At 66.6% G+C, this 20,925-nt stretch overlaps 3 protein-coding genes across 3 annotated transcripts; 1 reads left to right on the top strand and 2 right to left on the bottom strand.

Annotated features, from left to right (window-relative positions):
* Positions 1–1,644: 1,644 nt before the first annotated feature.
* Positions 1,645–20,262, bottom strand: ZNF467 (zinc finger protein 467). Its single transcript, XM_075022413.1, has 13 exons — positions 19,953–20,262; positions 19,694–19,774; positions 19,444–19,548; positions 17,724–19,193; positions 12,952–13,155; positions 12,675–12,819; positions 11,750–11,942; positions 11,563–11,645; positions 10,945–11,070; positions 9,469–9,766; positions 7,531–7,639; positions 6,754–6,867; positions 1,645–6,386 (listed from the first exon to the last, which is right to left on the bottom strand). The coding sequence occupies exons 1-13, from the start codon at positions 19,984–19,986 to the stop codon at positions 3,643–3,645; spliced, it is 5,706 nt and encodes a 1,901-aa protein (XP_074878514.1). The 5' UTR covers positions 19,987–20,262; the 3' UTR covers positions 1,645–3,642.
* Positions 12,848–14,976, top strand: RARRES2 (retinoic acid receptor responder 2). Its single transcript, XM_075043410.1, has 5 exons — positions 12,848–13,103; positions 13,712–13,816; positions 14,125–14,229; positions 14,326–14,464; positions 14,804–14,976. The coding sequence occupies exons 1-4, from the start codon at positions 12,939–12,941 to the stop codon at positions 14,437–14,439; spliced, it is 489 nt and encodes a 162-aa protein (XP_074899511.1). The 5' UTR covers positions 12,848–12,938; the 3' UTR covers positions 14,440–14,464; positions 14,804–14,976.
* LRRC61 (leucine rich repeat containing 61) lies at positions 15,258–16,515 on the bottom strand. The gene has a single exon (XM_075043328.1). The coding sequence runs from the start codon at positions 16,473–16,475 to the stop codon at positions 15,648–15,650; it is 828 nt and encodes a 275-aa protein (XP_074899429.1). The 5' UTR covers positions 16,476–16,515; the 3' UTR covers positions 15,258–15,647.
* Positions 20,263–20,925: the final 663 nt, after the last annotated feature.

Genomic DNA, 20,925 nt, shown 5'->3' with positions numbered 1-20,925 from the left:
TGGTACAGGACAGGGGACATCTGTTCCTGAGCCACGAGGGGGGGATGGCGGGAGGCTGCCCCGGCTCCCACATCCCCACCGGAGTGTGGTGAGCGGCACGGCTGGGCACAGCTCGTGGCAAAAGCATCCTGGGTTCCCCGGGAGCAGGGCTGGGCAGCACCATGGGCTGGGGGTGTTTGCTGGCCTGGGGAGGTTCTGCCACTCCCCATATCTTTCTCCCCAAAACATTGTTCCTTCACAGGTTTGGGCCAGGAGGAGGTTTGAGGGTTTTTGTAACAGGGGGGCCATGCTCCGTGGGGTGAGGGGGGCCCAGGGCTGGCGACTCTTTGGCAAAGGATTCCCTCCCTGGAGGGGTTCGTCAGTGGATGCTATTGGTAACGAAGCCTGCCGCAACCCCGCGCGGGAGCTCTCCGTCCCCCGCAGACCCCCAGAGCTTCGGCCGCAGTTGCACAACAGAGGCCTGATACCCACCTATGGCCTTCTCCCTGGAGCCCGGCTGGCTCTCTGCCCGTCGGTAGGACAGAAAACCGGGCCCAGCGCCGGTCCTGCTCCCTTGGCTGCGCTGGTGGTCCCTGCGAGCCGGGCCAGGGGCTGGCAGCTGGCAGAGCCCCTGGCCGGGGCTGGGAGCAGGTGAGGGGGGCCGGAGGGCTCTGTGGCCCCCCTGACCCCAGCTGCAGGGCAGGAGGCCCATGTCCACCACGGCGAGGGGGTACGAAGGGCAGTGGCTCGGCTCCCTGTGGCGAGGTCAGGCTCCCAGTGCCTCAGGGGCTCGCCAAGGATGTCCCCAGGCAGCCCGGCCTTGCTGGGGGGGCATGGGGAGCAGCCGAGGCCCAGGGAATGCCGTATGGAGAGCTGGGAACCATGACTGGGGGGATCTAAACCTGCCACAGTCCCAGGGATGGAGGTTTTCCTGCTGACCCCCGAGCTGGCTCATCTGGCGGCGAGAACCAAGCCGAGGACCCGAGCACAAGCCCGGGAGAGGCCGGGAGCAGCCAGGAGTTGGCGGATGGGAACAGCCCTCCTGGCCCTAAAAAAGGCTACAAGTCACTGGCTTTGCTGCCAATCCCGCACGTTTTCCCTGTTCCTTTCAGACATTTTTGCTACAAGATGGAAAAATCAGGAGCATTTTGGCAAGTGCCTTTGCCAGCAGCACAACCATAAATGAAACTGCAACAAAACGAGAGGAGCAAAGCGGACGCAGGGATAAACAACCGGCACGGCGGCTGGGGCTGGCCAGCACCGCGGCTCCTCTGGGACCGCATCCACGGTGCCCTGCAACGCCATCCCTGCCGTCATCCTCTGTGAGAGCCTTGGTGCCGCACAACCCCGGGTGCCGCAGCCAGCGGCTAGCCTTGGCACGTGGCACTCACGCCAAGCCGCAGAGCGGTGCCGTGCCAACCCGCGGGCGCCAAGATGCCGCTGGCTCAGCAAGGGAAGGAGGCACATGGTCCAGGGATGCGGCTCTAGCCCTGAAGGTCAGGAAGAGCTCGAGACTGAGCCAGAAATTCACCTGCTTTCACCCGAGCCTAAGCTCAGGCCTGGATTTGAGCTTAAGGGAGACCCCCCTGTCCCAGCCTGGCCCCTAGGACGGGCTCGTTCCATGGTATGGCCCCGATGCTTCCCAGGACAGAGGAGCCAGGAGGCTGCTGTGAGAAAGCTTTTATTTTAAATAACCTCAAAAAAATAGAATTGCAAGGACCTGAAATGCTGCTGGAAGGGAGCGGAGGGGATGAGGGTAGCATGTCTGCCCTCGGGGGGGGGGGCAAGGAGGGGATGGGGGCAGACACCCACCCTGGCCTGCTAGATTTTGGGTGCCAGGACCTCTGCCAGGCAGCTCCCACCCAGCTGCTTCATTGGCTCAGGGTGCCTCACCCCAGCTGAAACTCCAGTTGTGACCGTCCCGGTGTCCCCTTGGCTGCCGCCCCGGCCCCTGGCAGATGACAAAGCCTTTCCTTATGCTACCCCCTCTAGGATACACCCCCAAAATGCAGGCGAGTAGCTGGGCGCTGGCGGTGAGCGGCACGGCACTGAGCTTGGCTCTGGTAACACCATCCCCTCTGTTTTCAAGGCAGCTCTTTGCCTAACGGTCACAGCCGCAAGGCTCCGCAGCCGAGCACAGCGAGACGGTTCCTACGCCACAGCTGGGGCACGGCTGCCGGCATGCGGGAGGGGAGCGGTGGGACGACGGCTTCCCTCAGACACAGCAGGCAAGATTCATTTCCCCTTTTGGATAAAATGCCCTTCAAAGCGAGAACAGCTTTCAGGCGCACAGTTCCCGTTTCTAAAGCTCTGCCCCGACATCCCTTCCCCAGGCGTGTGGCGAAGCAGCTCCGCAGCTTCACCTCCCAGTGTCACGGGCTCTGCCACACTCACGGGGAAGCGGAGGTGCCAGGCAAGCCCCAGCAAGCAACCGGTGCCCCCCCGCTGCTGCCGGCAGCCCCGCAGCAGCTGGGAAACCATGCTGGGCAGGGAAATGGGTAGACATCACCACCGCAAGCTACCGCAATGGCTCCGGCAGACTACAACCGCTACTGCTCTCCCGGCGTGTCTGGGTTACCTATTCAGAAGTTAATTGAGTACCAGAAAGAGGTGCTAGTCAGAAAGATTATCCACAGAGCAAGTAGAGAAGCACAAGCTACACCCCCCCTTCCCCACCCCACCCCTCACCCTGCACGGCTCCTCCGGGCTCGGAGGAGAGGCTTCTCCCGGGTCCCTTTTGGAAGCAGAGGTGAGCCAAGATGCGTCCAGGCTGTCTTCCTGGCTGTTTCCCGTTTTCACGGTGCTCACCCAGCTCCTCTGCTCTACCCCTGGGGAAGCCACAGGCTGGATCCTGCTGCGTTTGGCTGGGGAGCATCGGCAGGAGGTCACCTCCACGGCAAAAAGGGCCCTGGCACCTCTCCCCAGCTTGCCTTGCCTCCTGCAGCTCACTCCTCCTGCCCAGCCAAGCTGTTCCTCCTCTGCCCAGGCTGGTGGGCAGCTGATGGCGGGAGTCTGGGCTCTCCATCCCAAACGTGTCCTTGTGGAACGACATCCAGTCCGGAAGAGAAGGATGGAGGGTTCTGGGAGAAGCTTTTGACCCACAGAGGCCTCTCACTGCCCCACAGCTGTCTCTGGGTCTGTGTGTCACCCACTGAACCTGGAGGCAGGAGCAGGCAGGCATGCCGCTGCTGCGCCTGCTGCACGACGGAAGAGGTTTTTAAGCCAAGGGATCCTGGATCCTGAGCTCCTCCTGCTCCCTACAGCCTGTGCAGCTGCAGCAAGAGCAAACGCTTCGGATCCTGGGTCCTGTCACTGCTCCTCAGCTCCATACCCTCTATAGATTTGGTATGTTCGTGAGACAGAAAGCTCACATGGCACATCTGAGTCCACCTCCTGCTTCACCCCATCCGATACCCGCCTGTAGGGTCCTCTGAGCCTCCTGTTCCCAAAACCACAACACTCCTCCCGAGTCCCCACCACCACCACGTCCTGGCAAGCACCATGAGTCCCAGCTTGCAGCTTTCCCTCGGCACTGTCCTCATTTGGTCAGCGATCGGTCCTCAGCGTGAGCCACCGCTGCTTTAGGTTTGGTGTCTTTTAGTGCAAGGCTGATGAGGTCCAGTCCCTCGCCCCAAGGCAGGTTTTCGGCAGCCTGCACAGGCATTACAAGCAGCTGGGGCACGGTGAGGGTTTCTCTTCACCGTGCGCTCTCTCAGGCACTCTCAGGACTCGTTTCTCCTCAAAGCTTCTGCCGCAGCCACCATACTTGCACCAGAGCTCCGCTCGGCAGTCGGGCTGGGGCTTCAGGAGCAGCTGCCGCTGGCTCACGCAGTCAGCACAGCAGCACTGCGGCGGCAGGCTCGGTGGCTTCGGGCTCAAGCCTTCCCCTCCCTCGGTGCACTTACAGGGGCACTGCCCTGCGGGTCCCTCCTGCGGGTGGTGGGAGCCGGACACGAGGTGGTGATCTTCCTGCATCAGCTGCAGGAGGATGTCTGCTGCCCCGGAGGGGCTCTCCGGTCTGTTGGGGGGCTGTGTTCCTGGCCGAAGCTCCTCCCGAGCCAGCGATCCGTGAGCAGCTCCACGAGAGCAGGGGGGCAGCAGCATGCTGGGGGGGTCAGACCCCTTTCCCAGGGGTGTGCTGCTCCCATCCGACTCCTCTGGGTGCGCCGGGCATGTCCCCTCGCAGCAGGAGGGCGGGATGCCGCCGGTGTGCGTCCTGCGGTGCCGGAGGAGGTGAGCCTTCTGGCTGAAGCCCTTCCCGCACTCAGCACAGCGAAACGGCCGCTCGCCAGTGTGGGTCCTCTGGTGAACAGCCAGATTCACCTTCTGCCGGAATCGCTTCCCGCACTCGGCGCAGGCGTGCGGCCGCTCCCCAGCATGGCCCTGCCGGTGCAGCTGCAGCTCCCCATGCTCCTCGAAGGTCTCCCCACAGAGTGAGCAGGGATAGGGGCTGCCAGGGTGGGTCTGCAGGCCAGGGGCCTGGCCCGGCTCACTCTGGGGTCTCTCCGCTGCGTGCACTCGCTGGTGGACCCGCAGGGAGAGCTTGCTCTTGAAGCGCTTGGGACACTCCAGGCATGTGAAGGGCTGCCTGCCGGTGTGGGTTTTCTGGTGGGCAATGAGGTTGGGCTTCTGGGCGAAGCGCTTGCCGCACTGGGGGCAGGCAAAGGGGCGTTCCCCCGTGTGCGTGCGGTAGTGGGTCACCAGATTCCCCTTCTGGTTGAAGCGCCGGCCACAGACGCCACAGGTGAAGGGACGCTCGCCGGTGTGGATGCGCTGGTGGGTCACCAAGTTGGTCTTCAGGCTGAACCTCTTCCCACAGACGTCGCAGCGGTAGGGCCCTCTGCCCCGGTGGTTTTGTCGGTGCTTTACCAAACGCTCGTACTGGGCAAAGCTTCTCCCGCACTCGGGGCACACCCAGGCCCTCCCCTCCACCTGCTTCTCCTGGGAAGCTTTGGGGGACAGCTCATCACCAGAGCTTTTGTCATGCTCAGGGCACGGGTAGGACTTCTGCCCGATGTGGGTCTTCTGGTGGGCCACGAGGGAGAGCCAGAGGCCAAAGCTATTGCCACACTGGTTACAGATGAAGGGCTTCTCCACCCCGGGGGCCGGGGGAGCTGGGGGGGTCGCATCCCCCAGGACAGGCTGCACCCCCAGGTGCCCCAGGAGGTGTGGGCCGTGGCTGAAGGCTGCCGTGCACCCACCGGGAGCCTCGGCGGCAGGGCTGTGCTGCGGCCGGAGGAGAGTCACCTTCTGGCAAAACCCCTCCCCGCACTGGACGCAGGGGAAGGTCTGCTCACCCAGGGGGGCTTGCTGGTGCGGCAGGAGCGGCTCCTTGGGGGGAAAGCTCTTCTCTGTACATGAGTACAGCTCTTGGCCCTCAGCGATCTTCTGAACGGGCAGCGTTGGCATGGGGCTGAAGGGAGCCTCTGGCTCGGGACCCCCGGGCTGGAGCAGGGTGGGCGCAGCCCCATAGGGCAGACTGGTGGCCGGGCTGCGGCCGGGGCAGCGCCGCTGGCGCGGGGCGTGAGTCTTCTGATGGGCTTTGAGGGAGACTTTGTCCTTGAAGCACTTCTGGCACTGCCCGCAGGGATAGGGACGGAGGTCCGTGTGGGTGCTCTGGTGCGTCACCAGGTTGGTTTTCTGGGTGAAGCGCTTGCCGCACTGGGTGCAGGCGAAGGGGCGCTCCCCCGTGTGAACGCGGTAGTGGGTCACCAGGTTGGTCTTCTGGTTGAAGCTCCTGCCGCAGAGGAAGCAGGTGAAGGGACGCTCCCCAGTGTGGATCCTCCGGTGGGTGATGAGGTTGGGCTTCTGTCGGAAGCTCTTCCCACACTCGGGGCAGACGAAGGGGGTGTCCTCCTGGTAATTCCTCTGCTGGGATCGCAGCTTCGGCTTGCTGGAAGTGCCGTCCTCCTGCTCACCCCCAGCCAGCGCCTTTTCCCCAGCAGCGTGGATCCGCTGGTGGGCCAGGAGGTTGGCCTTCTGGCTGAAGCTCTTGCCGCATTGGGCACAGGGGAAGGGGCGCTCCCCTGTGTGCACGCGGCGGTGAGTCAGGAGGTTGGGCCGCTGGCTGAAACTCTTCCCGCAGTCCCCGCACCTGTAGGGTTTCTCTCCGGTGTGGATCCTCTCGTGTGTGATGAGGCTTTGCTTCTGACGGAAACCTTTCCCGCACTGGGCGCAGCGGAAAGGGCCGGCGCCGAGCTGCGGCACCCAGCAGGCCACTCGGGTGGACAGCGGGCTGAGGCTGGCGGTGCCATCTCTCTCCATGCCCGCCCGCTCGGGTGCACGCTGCCCACCATGAAACCAGCGGCTGGAACTGCTGGCGGCTGCAGGATACAGCTCCAGGGAGCCGGCAGCTCCCCCAGGTTTCTCCTCGGGCTGTTCGACTTTACTCACTCGACCGGGCTCAACTAGATTTCAAAAAGATTCAAGATATTAATTTCAGAGTCTTTCATACAATTGCAGAACAGCTCAAGTTGGAAGGGACCCATAAGGATCAGCGAGTCTAACTCCCTGCTCCTCACAGGACTACCTAAAACTATATCATTGCAGTTTATAACACCCTAAAGGAGCAGAACCCTTCCCAGAGCCCACTCCACCCCTGACTCGCCGAGAGCGGCACTGGCAGCAGCCACAATAGCAAAAACTTGCCATTAACTGGCCCAAAATGGCTGCAAGCTGCCCCAAAATGGCCTTTTCCCACAAGAGGAACATCCCTCGCCAAGGCCGGTTTCCCATTGCTCCCACAGCCTCCGCTGGGACACGCGGAGCACCTACCCGCACAGGGGCTCACGAGGATCTTGCTCTCCTCCTGCATCTGTTGGCCTTCGGTATACGGCTCCTCCGACTGTTTAATACCGAACAAACCACCGGGCTTGAAAAATCTGTAGCCTGGTTGAAGGAATAAGAGCTGGTCACCATGAACTGTCACACTGCAAAACATGCGTTCGGCATAGACATCGTTACGCTGGAGATGCCTGCGTTAATTCACAAATAAGCTAAAATTAACGAAGCCTGGGGGCATCGCTTTCATCTATTTTAAGCTTCTGCTGCCTGACGTATAATTAAAGATAAAAGGAAATACCAGCACCAGGCTCCCTCCTCCTGGCAAGGCAAAAGGTGGGAAGGAGCGCCAGTCCTTGGAAAACGACTCTTTCCAGAGTCTTTCGCACGCTCACTCAGGTAGCCTTAGATCCCACGTAACGCTTTTATGATCGGATTTCAAAGGCTACCACAAAAATGCGATTAGTTCCAACCTGAGCCTCCCAAGCAGAAGAGAAATCTCCATCTTTAGCAGAGGAGCTCGGCTAGCAGAGGGGCTGAAGGACCTTCTCCAGGCTGGGGATTCCTTGCAATGGTCCCACATTTGCTTAATTTACATACGATCTGTGCGTCACTCACTGCGTCCCCCCACCATGGTCGAGCAGTCAGGTGGACTTGGTGTTACCGCAGGACTGACTGTACTCTGGAGAACGCACAAGCCCCCGTCCTACACTGGCAAAGCCTGCCCGGCGCAGTGCTGCCTGTCTGCCGCTCGCTGTTCTTGGTGGTCACCTGTGCAGGGGTCGGACGGGATCTCCGCGCTGACAGCATCCAGCTCGTGTCCGGCTCTCGGCCCCTCGCTCAGCCTGGGGTAAGGGAGCAAGTTCAGGGCGTGGGCAGGCTGGTCCAGGAGAGAGGAGAAGAGTTTCAGCAGATGGCCATCGCTTTTTGGGGGCTTGTTTCTTTGGGTTTTTTGGCCAGCAGGACTAGGGCAGTGATCGTCTTCCTGTACTCAGCACTGGTGAGACCACACCTCAAATACTGTGTTCAGTTCTGGGCCCCTCACTACAGGAAGGACATTGAGGTGCTGGAGCGTGTCCAGAGAAGGGCAACAAAGCTGGTGAGGGGTCTGGAGCACAAGTCTTATGAGGAGCAGCTGAGGGAACTGGGGTTGTTTAGTCTGGAGAAAAGGAGGCTGAGGGGAGACCTTATTGCTCTCTACAACTACCTGAAAGGAGGTTGCAGTGAGGTGGGGGTCGGTCCCTTCTCCCAAATAACAGGCGATAAGAAGAAACAGCCTCAAGTTGTGTCAGGGGAGGTTTGGATTGGAGATTAGGAAAAAATTTTTCACCGAAAGAGCTGTCAAGCACTGGAACAGGCTGCCCAGGGAAGGGGTTGAGTCACCATCCCTGGGGGTATATTTAAAAGACATGTAGATGTGGCGCTTAGGGACATGGTTTAGTGGTAGATCTGGCAGTGTTAGGTTAATGGTTGGACTCCATGATCCTAACGGTCTTTTCCAACCTCAGTGGTTCTGCGACCCAAAGGATGGGCAGTGGGCTTTCAGATCAGCACCCAACACCCATGGGCCCCCACCAGTGAGATGTGCCCCACAGTGAGGTGTGTGCTTTGCCCGGGGCTGACAGGCACACCACACTGCTTTAAACACCCAGGCCCTCAGAAAGCCCTCGCACCCCCTTGAACCTGAACTTGAGAGATAACGGGGTCCTGGCTCAGCAGGATCACCACCAAGGCGTTCTCCATGGACTCCGGATCCACAGGAGCGCAGCCAGGAGAAATCCTGGACCCCTTTCCCTGCAAAGGGCTGGGAAAAGCTGTTCCGGCACTGGAGGAAGGGCTGATTCTGCCCAGCACTGCTGCCCCTGAGCCCCTGCACACAGCGTGTCAAAAGGCAGCTCTAATCCTTCAGGAAAAGAGCAGGAGCAGGGAGGTACAGGCAGAGTGAGTAGGCAGAGGGGTGGGAGGGCAGGGCTCTGGGCAGGCACCAGGGCTCGGAGTGACACCTCCTGCTTTTCCACCAACTTATTTTGGCACAGGAAAGCTGCTTCTCCTCTGTGCCTCAGTTTCCTCATCAGCGAGAGCATCGCTTGACAGAAACTCTCAAGTGGAGCTCACTAACGGCTGAAGCCACACGCTCACTACCCCCTCTAATGAGATCCCTTGGTTCCAAGCGGATCCCTCACCTGGGTGTGATCACCCAGCCAGGATCGAGACCGAAGGAGGAAACCTCTATAAGGAGCCAAAGCAGCTTTTCCCGGGAAGCTCGACACCCAATCTGCCCATCTTCCCTCCCCAGGATTCCTCTCTTCTTCCCTCAGAACTCCTCCGTAGCTTGGCAGGAGCGCAAGGAGAGCAGATGGCAGAAGACACGGAGCCCAGCCTGCGCTCCGGCGGCTGCCGTAACTTTAAGAAGCGCCAATTTAAAAGAAAAAGTCTCGCACAGGGCTAACGCGGCTCCTCGGGTGTCGGTATTTCTAAATGACGAGGAGAAAAGCACCAGAAGACTTCCCAGCCCCTGGGAAAACCCCAACAGGGCCCCCCCCAAAATGTCGCAGCATGAAAGAGGAGCAGGGGTTCCTCCCAACTGCCCCGGCAGCGTGCTCTGCTCTGCCACAGAGAAGCACGGTCAGAGCTGGTCCCGCTCTGGCCTTTCCCCCAGGGACAGAGGGGAAGCTGCTGCCCGCCCCCACCCTGCGGCCCTGCGCATACCTGGGGTGCTCCCCCTGCAGACATCGCTCCCCTTGGGGCCACCCGGCGAGGGGAGAGGACATCAGCTCCGGGGAGAGCGTGGGGCGGCGGCTGTCCTTCCCCTCCGCCTTCCGCCACGGTCGCAGGCTCCGATCTTCCCCGACTTCCTCCAAATGGCTGCTGCGGGTCCCTGGGAGAGTGAGAGAGAGGAGCCGGTGAGCGGGGGAAACGGCACGGCACGGCGAGAGGCAAAGCTGGAGGAGCTCGACCGCCTCGGGAGAAGCTCCGCTGGCGTCTGTATCCCTCCTCCTCCTCCGAGTTATTTTAGGGGAGCGGAAGGCACTGACCCCGGGGTCTGGCCCGGATTCATTCTGTTTACAGCAAAGCTTCCCTGCAGGCAGCGCTACTGGGATTTGTAGTTCACGCTGAGAGGCCTGTCACTGCACGCCGAGCGCTGCCTGCGGCCGTGGGCACGGGGAACTACAGCTCCCGGCAGCCTGGAAGCCAGCCCCGGCGTGGCCTCGCCCTGCCGCAGCAAGCGAGCAACAGCAAAGGCGCAGCCCTGCCCGCTCCTGTGCTGTGGGGAAGCGAGGGTTGCCCAGCCCAGCTCTGACCAACCTCCCTTGCCAAAACCCAGTCTGAGATCAACTAGCAAAATGCCTTCTTGCTCAATTTTGGTCGGAAAGGAACGCCTCACCCGCCTTTTCTGGAGGTGCCTGGTCTGTTCCCTCCTCTCCAAGCATCCCATACCTTGAGGAGGCGGCTAATGCAGTGACGATGCTTCAAAGAAGGGCCTGCCCCCCCATGTGCAAGTCTCACATCACCCTTTGAAAGCCCTGGCAGCGATCGGGATGCTTTGACGAACACCTGGGCTCAATTAGAACTATTTTTGGAATCTGGCCGGCGAGACGAGTGCCGGCTGCGGAACCGTGCAGCATGGGAGCCGGCTGGGATCCCAACCCTCCCCAGCAGCGTACTGTGTTCAGGGGTTTGGGATCCTCTGGTACGGATGCCCATCAAGGGGCACGTCCCAGGGCGCTGTCACAGCAGCGGGGACGCAGCTCTGCGCCGTGTGAGGCATTGTTAGCCCCTGATCATTAAGTCCCACCAAGCACCAATGATCCTGTGGCCAGCTCAGGCAAGCCGCAAACAGCCCCACCAGCGCCTTGTCTACATGTTTAACTGAGCTGCATCGTTCCCTGGGGTGTTACGGACACAGCGCAGCCAAGGAGAGGCAGGAACTGTGTGCTGGGGCGGGGCAGGGTGGGGGAATTCACCGAGGCTTGCCGGAGCAGCGGGCAGAAGGCAGCAGGGGCGCAGGCAGGGCCTGGAGCCTGCGCAGCCTCACGCCCACGGCACAAACTCGGCCCCTCGGCAGCGAGTGAACCCCACCAAGGGCACCCCAAATGGAAGAGCCAGCTTGGGGGCAGCAGAGGGGGAGAACCCCCATCCAAACCCATGAAAATCCGCCCCCACCCCGGCCTCAAATCCGTTTACAAGCCAGGAGGCCCCGGGTTGGCGGGCAGCCGCCACAGGGCAGGCTCCTGTGGCGTAGGCAAGCAGGGAGAGGGGGCCGGGGCTGTGGCGATGGGCGAGAGGCCGCAGAGGCGGGCGGCATGGCGGCTAAAATCCGGAGAGGGGTCCAGAGCGGCCGGTTGCTGCTGGTCGCAGGGACAGGGCGGTGGCAGCGGTGTTCTCCGTCGGTTTTCCAGTCCCAGATCTCGTTTCTAACAGCCCTGGGAAATCATGAAGCTTTTCCCACCTCTCCCTCGAAGGCGAACGTGGTGAGGGCACCGCGATGGCAGGTGTGTGGGGAGGGGGGCGGGGGGCACGGCCCGGCGGTACCGGCAGCGTCGCCCACCCCCCGGCGGGGAGCCCTGCGGCCCCGCGGGCACCGGCAGCCGGTGCTGCCCGGCGGCGGGAGGCCGTTACCGCGGCGGGGCTGTCCCCGGGTAAGGGTTTTATCGAGGAAACCCCCCCTTCCCCCCCACTCCCCCCCGGTCTCACCGCTCGGGGCCCCTCACCGTGACACTACCCCCCCCCAACCCCGGGCCGCTCGTTACCATGGCGACCCCCCCCCAGGCCCCGGAGCCGCCTCCCCCGGGGGAAACTCACGGGCGGAGGATGTCCCGCGACACGATGACGTTAACCGCGGCGGTGACGTAGGAGCGGCGGGAGGAAGCGGCCACGCCCGCCGCCTACACCAGAGCACTTCCGGGTCAGCGGGGCGTGTCCCGCGGCGGCACCCGTAAGGGAGGGGCGTGGCGGGAGCGCCCTCTGCCGGCGACGCCGGGCGCGGTACCATCGAGCCGCCTGGCGCGCTGCCAGAGCGCCCACCGGCGCCATCATAGAGTGTCCCGGGGCGGGCCAGAGTGTCGTGTGTGTCCGCCCCCCCCGCCGTTCCCCGTGTCACCGCCGCCCCAGGCCCCGGCCTTCCTCCTCCTCCTTCTCGTCCTGGCCTCTGCTTGGCGGCCCTTGAGTGGCAGCCGGAGCCACTGTGGAGGCCGTGGGGCAGTCGGTGACCACCGGCCCCTCTCTCAGGGTGCGGAGAGCCATGTCCCACACCGGGGCGGGGGGGACACCTGGGGCCTCGGCCGCACTTCTGCCATTCGACTTTGTTTTGGGGACGTTTGTCCTCCCGACACCCCCCCAGCACCCACGTCCTGCTCTGGGGGAGGAGGCTTCGCTCCCCAACCCCCCCCCCCGACACCGGCCACGGGCCTGGGGAACCCGGGGGCTTGGCGGCACTCCAGCGGCCGCTTTCGGGTGCCGCGGGGCGTTCAGATCCTCACAGCGGCACGTGGGAAGGGAACGCTGGAGGCACGGAGGGGGTCGGCAGGGCAGGACAGAGCCGTGCGGAGTGACCGTGAGAATGCGAACCCCCCCCACACCCGACGCTGCTGGCTGCCCCCCCCCGAGACATGGGCTGCTGTTCTTCTTTTGTCTGATGTGGCTTTTTGCCCCACCACCCCAGCTGGGGGAGAGCCAGCACCCCCGGGGCAGCAGCACCTCCCTCCCCGCCACGCTGGCTCGCCCCGTGTCAGGACAGGGCAGGCAGGGGAGAAGCCTTTTGGGGGTCCCTGACAGTGGTGGTGATGGTCAGCTGCCTGGCAAGGGCTGCCGGCACCAAGCCCGAGCGGCTCTTCTGTCCCAGGTGGGAGATGCACTCCCCTCCCAGCCCCTCGGCACCCCTTCCCGCGTGGCAGGAGGCTACGGATGAGCCTCACATTTTCCTGGGTTGACGCCGGTATCCCCGCCGCCTGTACGCGTGCCGGCCGCCGGCGGTAGCTGTGTCCGGCCCCTCCTCCCCGTGGCCGTGCCAGAGGGGCCGTGCCGGGGCGGGGGGCCGTGCAAGCAGCCTGCGGGGCCAGCCTGGGGGCGGAAAAAGGGCAGTTCCCAGGAAATCAGTTAATGAAAGACCAAAACCACCAGCGGGTCGATTGGCGAGGCTCTCTGGGGTCAGGCAGCCCCGGCAGCCCCCCGCCGCAGGGATGAGGTTCCCACTAGCCCTCTGCCTGGGCTTGGTGGCCCTGGCCACCGCCAGCCAGTCCCCACTGCAGCGGCGGGTGGTGAAGGAAGTGCTGGAATATTTCCACAGCCGCAGCAACGTGCAGTTCTTCTTCAAGGAGCAGGCGGTGGAAGGGGCTGTCGAGCGGGTGAGCGCCAGGGGCTGTGGGCACCCTCGGCCCCCCGGGAGGGCTGCTGCTGCTGCGGAGAGGGGGGAGATGGCAGCCAAATCCCTGGCCTGGTGTCAGCAGGGCAGGCGGGGAGGGGGTCGGGGTGTCACAGAGGGAAGTGGGTGCCAGGGTGTTCCGGAGGAGGGACGGCTGGGTGCGAGGACGGACCTGCTGACACGGACGCTGTGGGCAGGCTGGTCATCGGGGACTTACGGGCAGGGGCTGGCAGAGCTCAGCTACTCATTAACTGTGACACAGCTGGCCACGGGGCAAGCGGCTGCTGGTGCCTGGCCATCCTGGTGTAGCCAGGAGCACTGACAGCGGTGGCTCAGATGTGCCTGTTCCTCGGGAGGGGCTGGGGGCTGCGGGGACCCTCCAGTTTGGGCCACTCACCCATGTTGGGAGCCACCTTGTAGGGTCCCAGAGAGGTTGTTCTCTGGGGCTGGATTTACCCTCAGGGCTGTGAGGGGTTGGGGTCCCTCTGCTCCCCCTCTCCGCACCAACTGCAGCACGGTGCGAGCTCTTGGCCCCACGTCAGCTGCCCTGTCCCCCCCTGCAGCTGACAGGCTGTCCCCCTCTCCCCCCAGGAAGACCCCTCGGGGACATTTGTCCAGCTGCGCGTCAACCTGGTGCAGACGGCCTGTGGGAAGAGGGCACCGCGGCGGCAGAACTGCAGAACCCTGGAGAACCGGGTGAATCGGGGCTGCCGGACAGCGTGTTCCCCTCCCTTGGGCCACATCCCATGGGGACATGGCACCTCTGCCTCCCCCAGACCCCCCCACCTGCCCCATCCCTCTGCCACGCTGCTGTGTGTGCCGGGGAGGGCTGGAGGTGACGATAGTTCCTGGCAGTGGCGACGTGGCCGTGCCTGGCGCTGCCCTCCTGCCATGCCATGGCGAGTGGCAGGGACGTCCCCAGGCCTGGCAGGGCAGGGGACTGGCCAGGACCCGCTGGGGGTCCCTGGGGGGCTGGGCGGTGACGTGCTGTGCTCTCTCCCCAGAGGAAGCCAACCTGCCTGGCTTGCTACAAGTTTGACAGCGGTGATGTCCCCAAGGTGCTGGACAAGTACCAGAACTGCGGCCCCAGCCATCACCTGGCGGTGAAGGTGAGCTGTCTCCCAGGCACCGGCACGGGTCCCCACCGGCTGCTGGGACCCTTGTGGTGCCGTGGTGGGTGCCAGCCCGTGTGCTCTCCCCCGCAGGAGATCAAACACCGAGACGAGGTGGAGTGCAGGGCGGTGGAGGAGGCTGGCAAGTCGGTAGACGTGCTTTACCTCCCTGGCATGTACGCCTTCTCCAAGGGGCTGCCAGCCTAGGCGGCCATCCCCACATCCCCACACGGTAGGTGCCGGGGACGGCAGGGTTGGGCGGGGAACACGCAACCCTCTCCTGCCGGCAGAGCTCTGGCATCCCCTGGTGCTGGTGGGATGTGGATGCTTCTCCACTAAGAGTGGAGCCAGACTGGGGTCCCCCTCCAGGTGCTGGGGACTGTCCTTGGCTGGGAGAAATCCCCCCAGGACATCTCCGGCCAGGTCTGCTGCCTCCGGGGCATGCTGACCCTGGGCACAGGGTGACAGGGACAAGGTCACTGGCAGATATGTGTGTGTGTGTGTGAGTGCACAGGCACGTGGGGGGGGGGGTTCCTCCCACAGACAGCCCCTTCCTGTGTCCCCTCTCCAGGCCACCACCTCCACCAGCCGGAGGAGATGGACGCTGCCACGGGGGACCGGCCCGGCCCCCCCTGCTTGCCACCCCCCAGCACTGTGTGACCAAAGGACGGTCCTGGACACGCTCCCTCCCCACCTGCCCCCCAGCTCACCAGTAAACCCCGGCTCTGGCTCCTGCTGTCCTGTTCCTTGTTATTCCCAGCAGGGATCGCTGTGGGTGGGGGGACCTGGGGTGGGCTCAGTCCCACGTCCCTCCAGCTGTGGGAGCTCCATGCCAGCTTCCCCTCCAGCACTGGGTGCGTCACCCCCCGTCTGTTGTCCCCAGCCCAGGAGCAGGGACGGGGATGCGGCGGGTCCAGGCAGAGCAGTGGGTAGAAGCAAGTCCCCCCCCGGCTGCTCGGGGCCCAGGGCGATGCAGCAGAGAGGCATGTCGGAGGATGGCGGCATGCCTTTACTGCACAGCCCCGTGATGTCCCCTGGTCCCCGCAATGTCCCCCAGTCCCCATGTGCAGCCTTCCCAGCCCCACAGTCTCTCCTCTGGGCTGGAAAGCTCAGGGATGGCTCCAAAATCCCTAAGGACATCTCTGCTCCTGCTGCGGCTCTGCAGGGGACAGGGACCCCCAGTTCCCCGTCCCAGAGCCCCTGAGGGGTGATGGAGCACCCGGAGCGCCAGCCCCAGCACCCCTGGCCATGTAGGATGCTGCTTTGGCGCAGCGCGGGGCTTGGGCAGCCCCCCAGCCCGCAGGCGAGGCCGGGTTCCTTGCGGCTCCTCTGGCATCCCTCCGGCGAGGGCTGGGCTGGCATGGTGGTGGCGTGTGGGTATGGGTCTCCTCTTGTGGGACCGGGGGTCTCGCGGCTCAGAAGACGAAGGAGTTGGGGTCGGGTCGGCCACTCAGCGCCCGCTCCGCCTGGGCGATGGTGTCGTCGGCGCGGCGGCTCAGCTCCCGGCACTCCTGCAGCACCTCCCCGAACTGCTTGTAGGCCTCCTCCATGATGGAGCTGCGCCGGGGCGGCTGCGGCTCCCAGAAGCTCGCCTCCACCCAGGGCTGAGCCGCGCGGGGCGGTTCGGTACCAGTACCGGCGCCGCCACCGCCGCGTCCCAGCGAGCTGTCGAGATCCCGGCAGAGCTGGTAGAGCTCGCTGCCGCGACCGGACACCCGCTCGCCGTCGATGGCTTTGAGGCCGGGGAACATGTCCGCCAAGGCGGCGCGGTAAGCCGGTGCGGCGCAGAGAGGGTTGGCGAGGCGGGCGAGGGGGTCTCGCAGGCGCAGGCTCTCCAGGCGCCGCAGCCCCGTCAGGCAGCGCAGCTGCTGCAGGCTGCTCACCAGGTTACCGGCGACGTTGAGGCTCTGGAGGTTGTGGCAGGAGCCGAGCGGCTCCAGGCTGGCGACGCGGTTGCGGGAGAGGTTGAGGACGGCGAGGGACTTGAGGGCGGCCAGCGGTCCCAGCTGGGCGATGGCGTTGCCGGAGAGGTCCAGCCACTCCAGGTTGGCGCAGTCGCCCAGGCAGCCCAGGTGGGCGATGCCGCGGCCCCGCAGCTTCAGCAGCAGGATGGACTCCAGGGCGAACTCCCCGGTGCTGGCCTTCAGCAGCTGGGGGGTGATCCGCACCCCCTCCTCCTCCTCCTCCTCCTCTTCCTCATCCTCTTCCTCCTCCTCCACCTCGGCCTCCCCGCGTCCCTCCATCCTGGCCGGCGGCTCCTCCCGGATCCGCTCGGCTCCTGCGCCTAAGGGAGAGGGGGGGGGAACACCGGCGGGGGGGTCGGGGCCTGCGTCGTGTCCCCCGGGACCCCCCCGGCTGCGGCGGGGTGGGAGCCCGGCCGGGGACGATGGAAGCGGGGGGGGGGGCCCGGCCCGGCCCGGCCCGGCCCCAGCTCACCCGTGGGGTGCCCTGGGGGTGCGGGGACACGCGTGGGACCCAAACCCCGTGAGGAGCCCCCCCGTTCCCCCCGGTGCCCCCCGCCCGCACTCACCGCACGGCGGCTCCCGGCGGCCACCGCGGCTCCGCCCCCCCCGGTTGTCACGGAGACGAGCGGCCGCCCCGGCCCCCGCCGCCTCCCCCGCCCCACCGGGCAACCGGTCTCCTTCCTTCCCGCGTCCCACGGCAGCCGGACGCCATCACGCCACGGCCCCGCTGCCCCTCCGGTATTCCGCAACGGTCGGAGACGCTCCTGGGGGGGCCGCCGCCGCCCGGGCTCCGGCACACGGTGGGGCAGGGACCCACGGCCCCGGTGAGGGGCTCCCACCGGCCGGCAGCACCGCAGGAGCCCGGTACGGGCACCGGCTGCTTCGCGGTACAGCCAGCGGCCGAGCGCGTCCCCGAGCAGCTTCCCGGCATCGGCCTGGGCCCGGTGGTACCGTGGCTCTGCCAGCCCGCCCGGCCGTTCTCACCCCCACGGCTCCCGCTCGGCCCCGAGACACCCCCGGAAAATTGAACAAAAGTCAGTTTATTGGCAGTTTTGGTTTGTTCCGACCGTGGCGGAGCCCCCCCCCGGGTGGGTCGGTGCCCCTCTGCCCTGCAGCACCCTGCGCGCAGCCCTGACGACTAGCACCACGGTGCGGAGACCCCCCCTCTCCTGGGGATGGGATGGGGCTCCCCCAGAACCCCCGACACCTCCCACAGCGGCCCCGGCACAGAGCTTGGCGCGGGCCAGCCCTCGCTCCGAGGTTTTTAAGACCATTTCAGAGCCGAGGTTTTTCCACTGGCCGCGTCGCCTCCCGCACCCCTGGAAGCCGCTCTCCGTGCCACGTGCCGCGGGAGAACGGCGCTGGAGCTGACCGGCAGCAGGAGGACCCTGCCTGGCCGAGTGGCCGCGGGCAGGGCTGGTGTCCGCAGGCAGGAGCCGGCAGCGAGCCCCGAGGGAGGGTCCCCGGCCAGGGGGAAGGGTGCCGAGGACACGGGCACGTCCCGGCGCTCAGCCCCCGGCGCTCAGGGGCAGAGGGCGGCAGGGGCCGGGGCGGCGGGGGCCGGCCAGCTCTGCCGGGGCGCGGCGGTGGCGGTGGCGGCAGCGGCGTGGGTGCGCTCGTGGCGCAGCAGATGCGTTTTGCGGCTGAAGCTCTTGCCGCACTGGGTGCAGATGTAGGGCCGGTGGCCGGTGTGCACCGCCTGGTGCCGCGCCAGGTTGGTCTTGGAGCTGAAGCGCTTGCTGCACTGGGCGCAGGCGTGGGGCCGGGTGCCGGTGTGCACCGCCTGGTGCCGGGCCAGGTGGGACTTTCGGCTGAAGCCCCGGCCGCACTGCTCGCAGACGAAGGGCCGGGCGCCGGCGTGCGCCTTGGCGTGGGCGATGAGGTTGGGCCGGGAGCTGAAGCAGCGGCCGCACTGGGGGCAGGCGAAGGGGCGCTCGCCGGTGTGCACCCGCAGGTGCCGCAGGAGGTGCTGGTTGTGGGCGAAGCCGCGGGCGCAGTGGGGGCAGGCGAAGGGCCGCTCGCCGGTGTGGGTGCGCTGGTGCGTGGTCAGGTTGGGCTTGTGGCTGAAGGTCTTCTCGCAGTGGGGGCAGGCGTAGGGCTTCAGCCCCATGTGCCCCCGCAGATGCGCCGTCAGGTGCCGCTTGTCGCTGAAGCCACGGCCGCACTCGGCGCAGGCGAAGGGTCGTCCCTCCCGGTGCAGCCGGCGGTGGGACGCCAGGTTCTTCTTCCAGCTGAAGCTCTTCCCGCACTCGGGGCAGGGGAAAGGCTTCTGCTCGGCGGGGACCCCCGCGTCCCCGTCCCCCGGCGCCGGCTCGGAGTGCAGCTGCTGGTGCCGGAGGAGATGCTGCTTGTGGGCGAAGCAGCGACCGCAGCGGGCGCAGGGGAAGGGCCGCTCGCCGGTGTGGGTACGCTGGTGCCGTACCAGGTGGGTTTTCTTGCGGAAGCGGCGGCCGCACTCGGGGCAGGGGAAGGGCCGCTCGCCCGTGTGCGTCTTCTGGTGGGACCGCAGGTGGATCTTCTGGCGGAAGCAGCGGCCGCACTGGCTGCAGGGGAAGGGCCGCTCGCCCGTGTGCACCCGCAGGTGCCGGGTCAGGTGCGCCTTCTTCCCAAAGCCCTTCCCACACTGGGCGCAGGCAAAGGGGCGCGGGGGGGCCGGGGTCCCGCAGCCCCCGCAGGGCTGGGGCTCGCCCTCGCCCGCCGGCAGCCGCAGGCTGAGCCGCGCCTGGAAGCAGCGCTCGCAGCCGTCGGCACCGGCACCGGCCGGGCTCTGGCCCAGCAGCGGCCAGGGCGGCAGGGCGAAGGCGGGCAGCCCGCCATAACCCAGCTCCTCCGGGCACGGCTGCTCTGGCTTGCAGGCGCCCGTGCAGCCCGGCACGCCGGTGGCATGGAGGAAGGCACCGGCCGGGGGCTGCCCCGCCAGCAGGGCTTCGGTGCCGGGGCCGGCCGGCCACTCCTCATACTCCTCCTCCACCTTCACCTTCCTCACCAGCCAGTCCTCTGTGGGGCACACACGGCAGAGCGGTGGGGACGTGTGCTCCCCTCGGCACACGCAGCACCTCTCGGCACGCCCCACGCTAAGGACGGGCGACTCCGGCACCGCCACCGGCAACGAGGACGGAACGACCGTCACCGCACAGCCCCAGTGTGCCCAGCAGCCAAAGGGCTGTGGCCGGAGCTCCGGGTGCATGGCGGGGCTGTGCCATGCTATCCGGTGGGTTTGCCGCGTGCTGGCAATGCTGGCACGTACCCTCACCTGAGCAGCTGTGCTCCAGGCCCCCCAGCTCCCCTGCAGCCCCCGGCTCCTCTCCGTCGCCCTCAGGGATCGCCTCCGCCTTGGGGACTACCAGCCGTGCTGGGGAGACAAAGGGGGCAAAGCCAGGGTACCCCCCCGGCTCCGGGACGGCCCCTCACGCTGCGGGGATCCCGGGAGACCCCCGGGAGCAGAGGGAGGGCAGGGGGACAGGCAGGGGGATGGGCAGGAACGCCTTGGCGCCCACCTGAGCCGGCGCAGCCCGGTGCCTCCATCTCCTCCCCCCGCTCTGCCAGCGGGACCGGCTCCGGCTTGGCCATGGGGGAACCTGCACAGGGTGGGATGGGACCGGGCTGAGCCCCCCAAAAGCCCCTACCTGCGCCCAACAACCTGCCCTGGCAGTGCCTGCCTGCTGACGGGGACGGGCACCCCCCTGTCTCCCACCTTGCCCAGCCCTGGGCGTGGCAGAAGCGGAGCTGGGACCCCCGGGAGCAGCGGGCACGTACCCAGGGCGTGCAGGGCGTCGAAGCTCTCCCTCATGGCACGGGTCCGGTGCGGGTCCGGCGTGGGTCCGGTGCTCGGCGGGGCTGGGCTGCTGTGGGTGGGTGGGAGAAACAGCGAGGGTCCCCGGGGGGTTCAAGCGGGAAGCCCCCACCCCAGCCCCCCCGCCCTCTGGCCCCAGCTCGGCGGTTGTCAGCGGGGAGGGGGGCAGATGGACGGGGGTTGCCGGGGGTCCCCAGCCAGCCCTCAGCCCCCCGACCCGGGGACGCGTCCCGGGGAGTCACCCACCGCCGGCACCAGCGGGGCGGCCCCTCCGCGGCCCCCCTCTCGCCCCCCCCCGCCCTTCCCGGCCCCCTCACTGTCCCCCTGGGCCCCCCCGCAGCCCCCCGTACCCCCACCCAAGCCCTTCTTGCCCCCTCCCCCGTCCCTCAGTCCCCCCCGACGCTCCCGCTCCGCACTACCCCGCGCTTCCCGGTCCCCCCCCGCCATCCTGTCCCGCCCCCCCGGTCCCCCCCCCCTTCCTGCCCCGGCACAGCCCTGCCTCTCCCTCCTCCCCCCCGCCCTTCCTGCCTCCCCCCCCACAACTGCCCCCCCGTCCCCCCCGTCCCCCCCCCCCCCCCGCGCTCCCGCTCCCCCCGCCGGTCCCTGATCCCGATCCCGATCCCGGTGCCGATCCCGCACGGACCCCGGCCCCCGCCCTGCCCCGCCCCGCCGCGCCCGTCGCCGTGGCCTCGGGGCGGGGGCCGGTTCTCCCGCCGCCCCCCCCCACCTGCTCCGCCGCCGCCGCGGGGCTCCGCCTCACCCGCGGTGGCCGCCGGTCCCCCCGCCCCCGCCGCCCTCCGCCCGTTCCCCCCCCCCACAACCACCCCCCCACCCCCGGCCGCCACCGGGGCACCGGCAGCGCCGCCGGGGCCGGTTCCTCCCGCCGGGCTCCGCTGCGCGGTACCGGGACACCGGGAGATACCGGGAACAGGGGAC

The sequence above is a fragment of the Buteo buteo genome, chromosome 2 (genome assembly GCF_964188355.1).
Source record: "Buteo buteo chromosome 2, bButBut1.hap1.1, whole genome shotgun sequence".
NCBI lineage: Eukaryota > Metazoa > Chordata > Aves > Accipitriformes > Accipitridae > Buteo > Buteo buteo.
Note: the sequence above shows the minus strand (reverse complement) of the source record. Positions and strands in the feature narration are given on the sequence as shown.

What these genes read in the sequence shown, in the direction of transcription:
- RARRES2 (XM_075043410.1), top strand. Translation starts at nt 12,939, where the DNA reads ATGAGGTTCCCACTAGCCCTCTGCCTGGGCTTGGTGGCCCTGGCCACC. An exon ending in TGGAAGGGGCTGTCGAGCGG is followed by an intron (nt 13,104 to 13,711) that starts GTGAGCGCCAGG and finishes CTCTCCCCCCAG; the next exon opens with GAAGACCCCTCGGGGACATT. An exon ending in GCAGAACCCTGGAGAACCGG is followed by an intron (nt 13,817 to 14,124) that starts GTGAATCGGGGC and finishes CTCTCTCCCCAG; the next exon opens with AGGAAGCCAACCTGCCTGGC.
- LRRC61 (XM_075043328.1), bottom strand. Translation starts at nt 16,475, where the DNA reads ATGGAGGGACGCGGGGAGGCCGAGGTGGAGGAGGAGGAAGAGGATGAG.
- ZNF467 (XM_075022413.1), bottom strand. Translation starts at nt 19,986, where the DNA reads ATGAGGGAGAGCTTCGACGCCCTGCACGCCCTGG. An exon ending in CAAGCCCAGGCAGAGGGCTA is followed by an intron (nt 12,820 to 12,951) that starts GTGGGAACCTCA and finishes TTCCGCCCCCAG; the next exon opens with GCTGGCCCCGCAGGCTGCTT. An exon ending in CCTCGTGAGCCCCTGTGCGG is followed by an intron (nt 6,387 to 6,753) that starts GTAGGTGCTCCG and finishes TTTGAAATCTAG; the next exon opens with TTGAGCCCGGTCGAGTGAGT.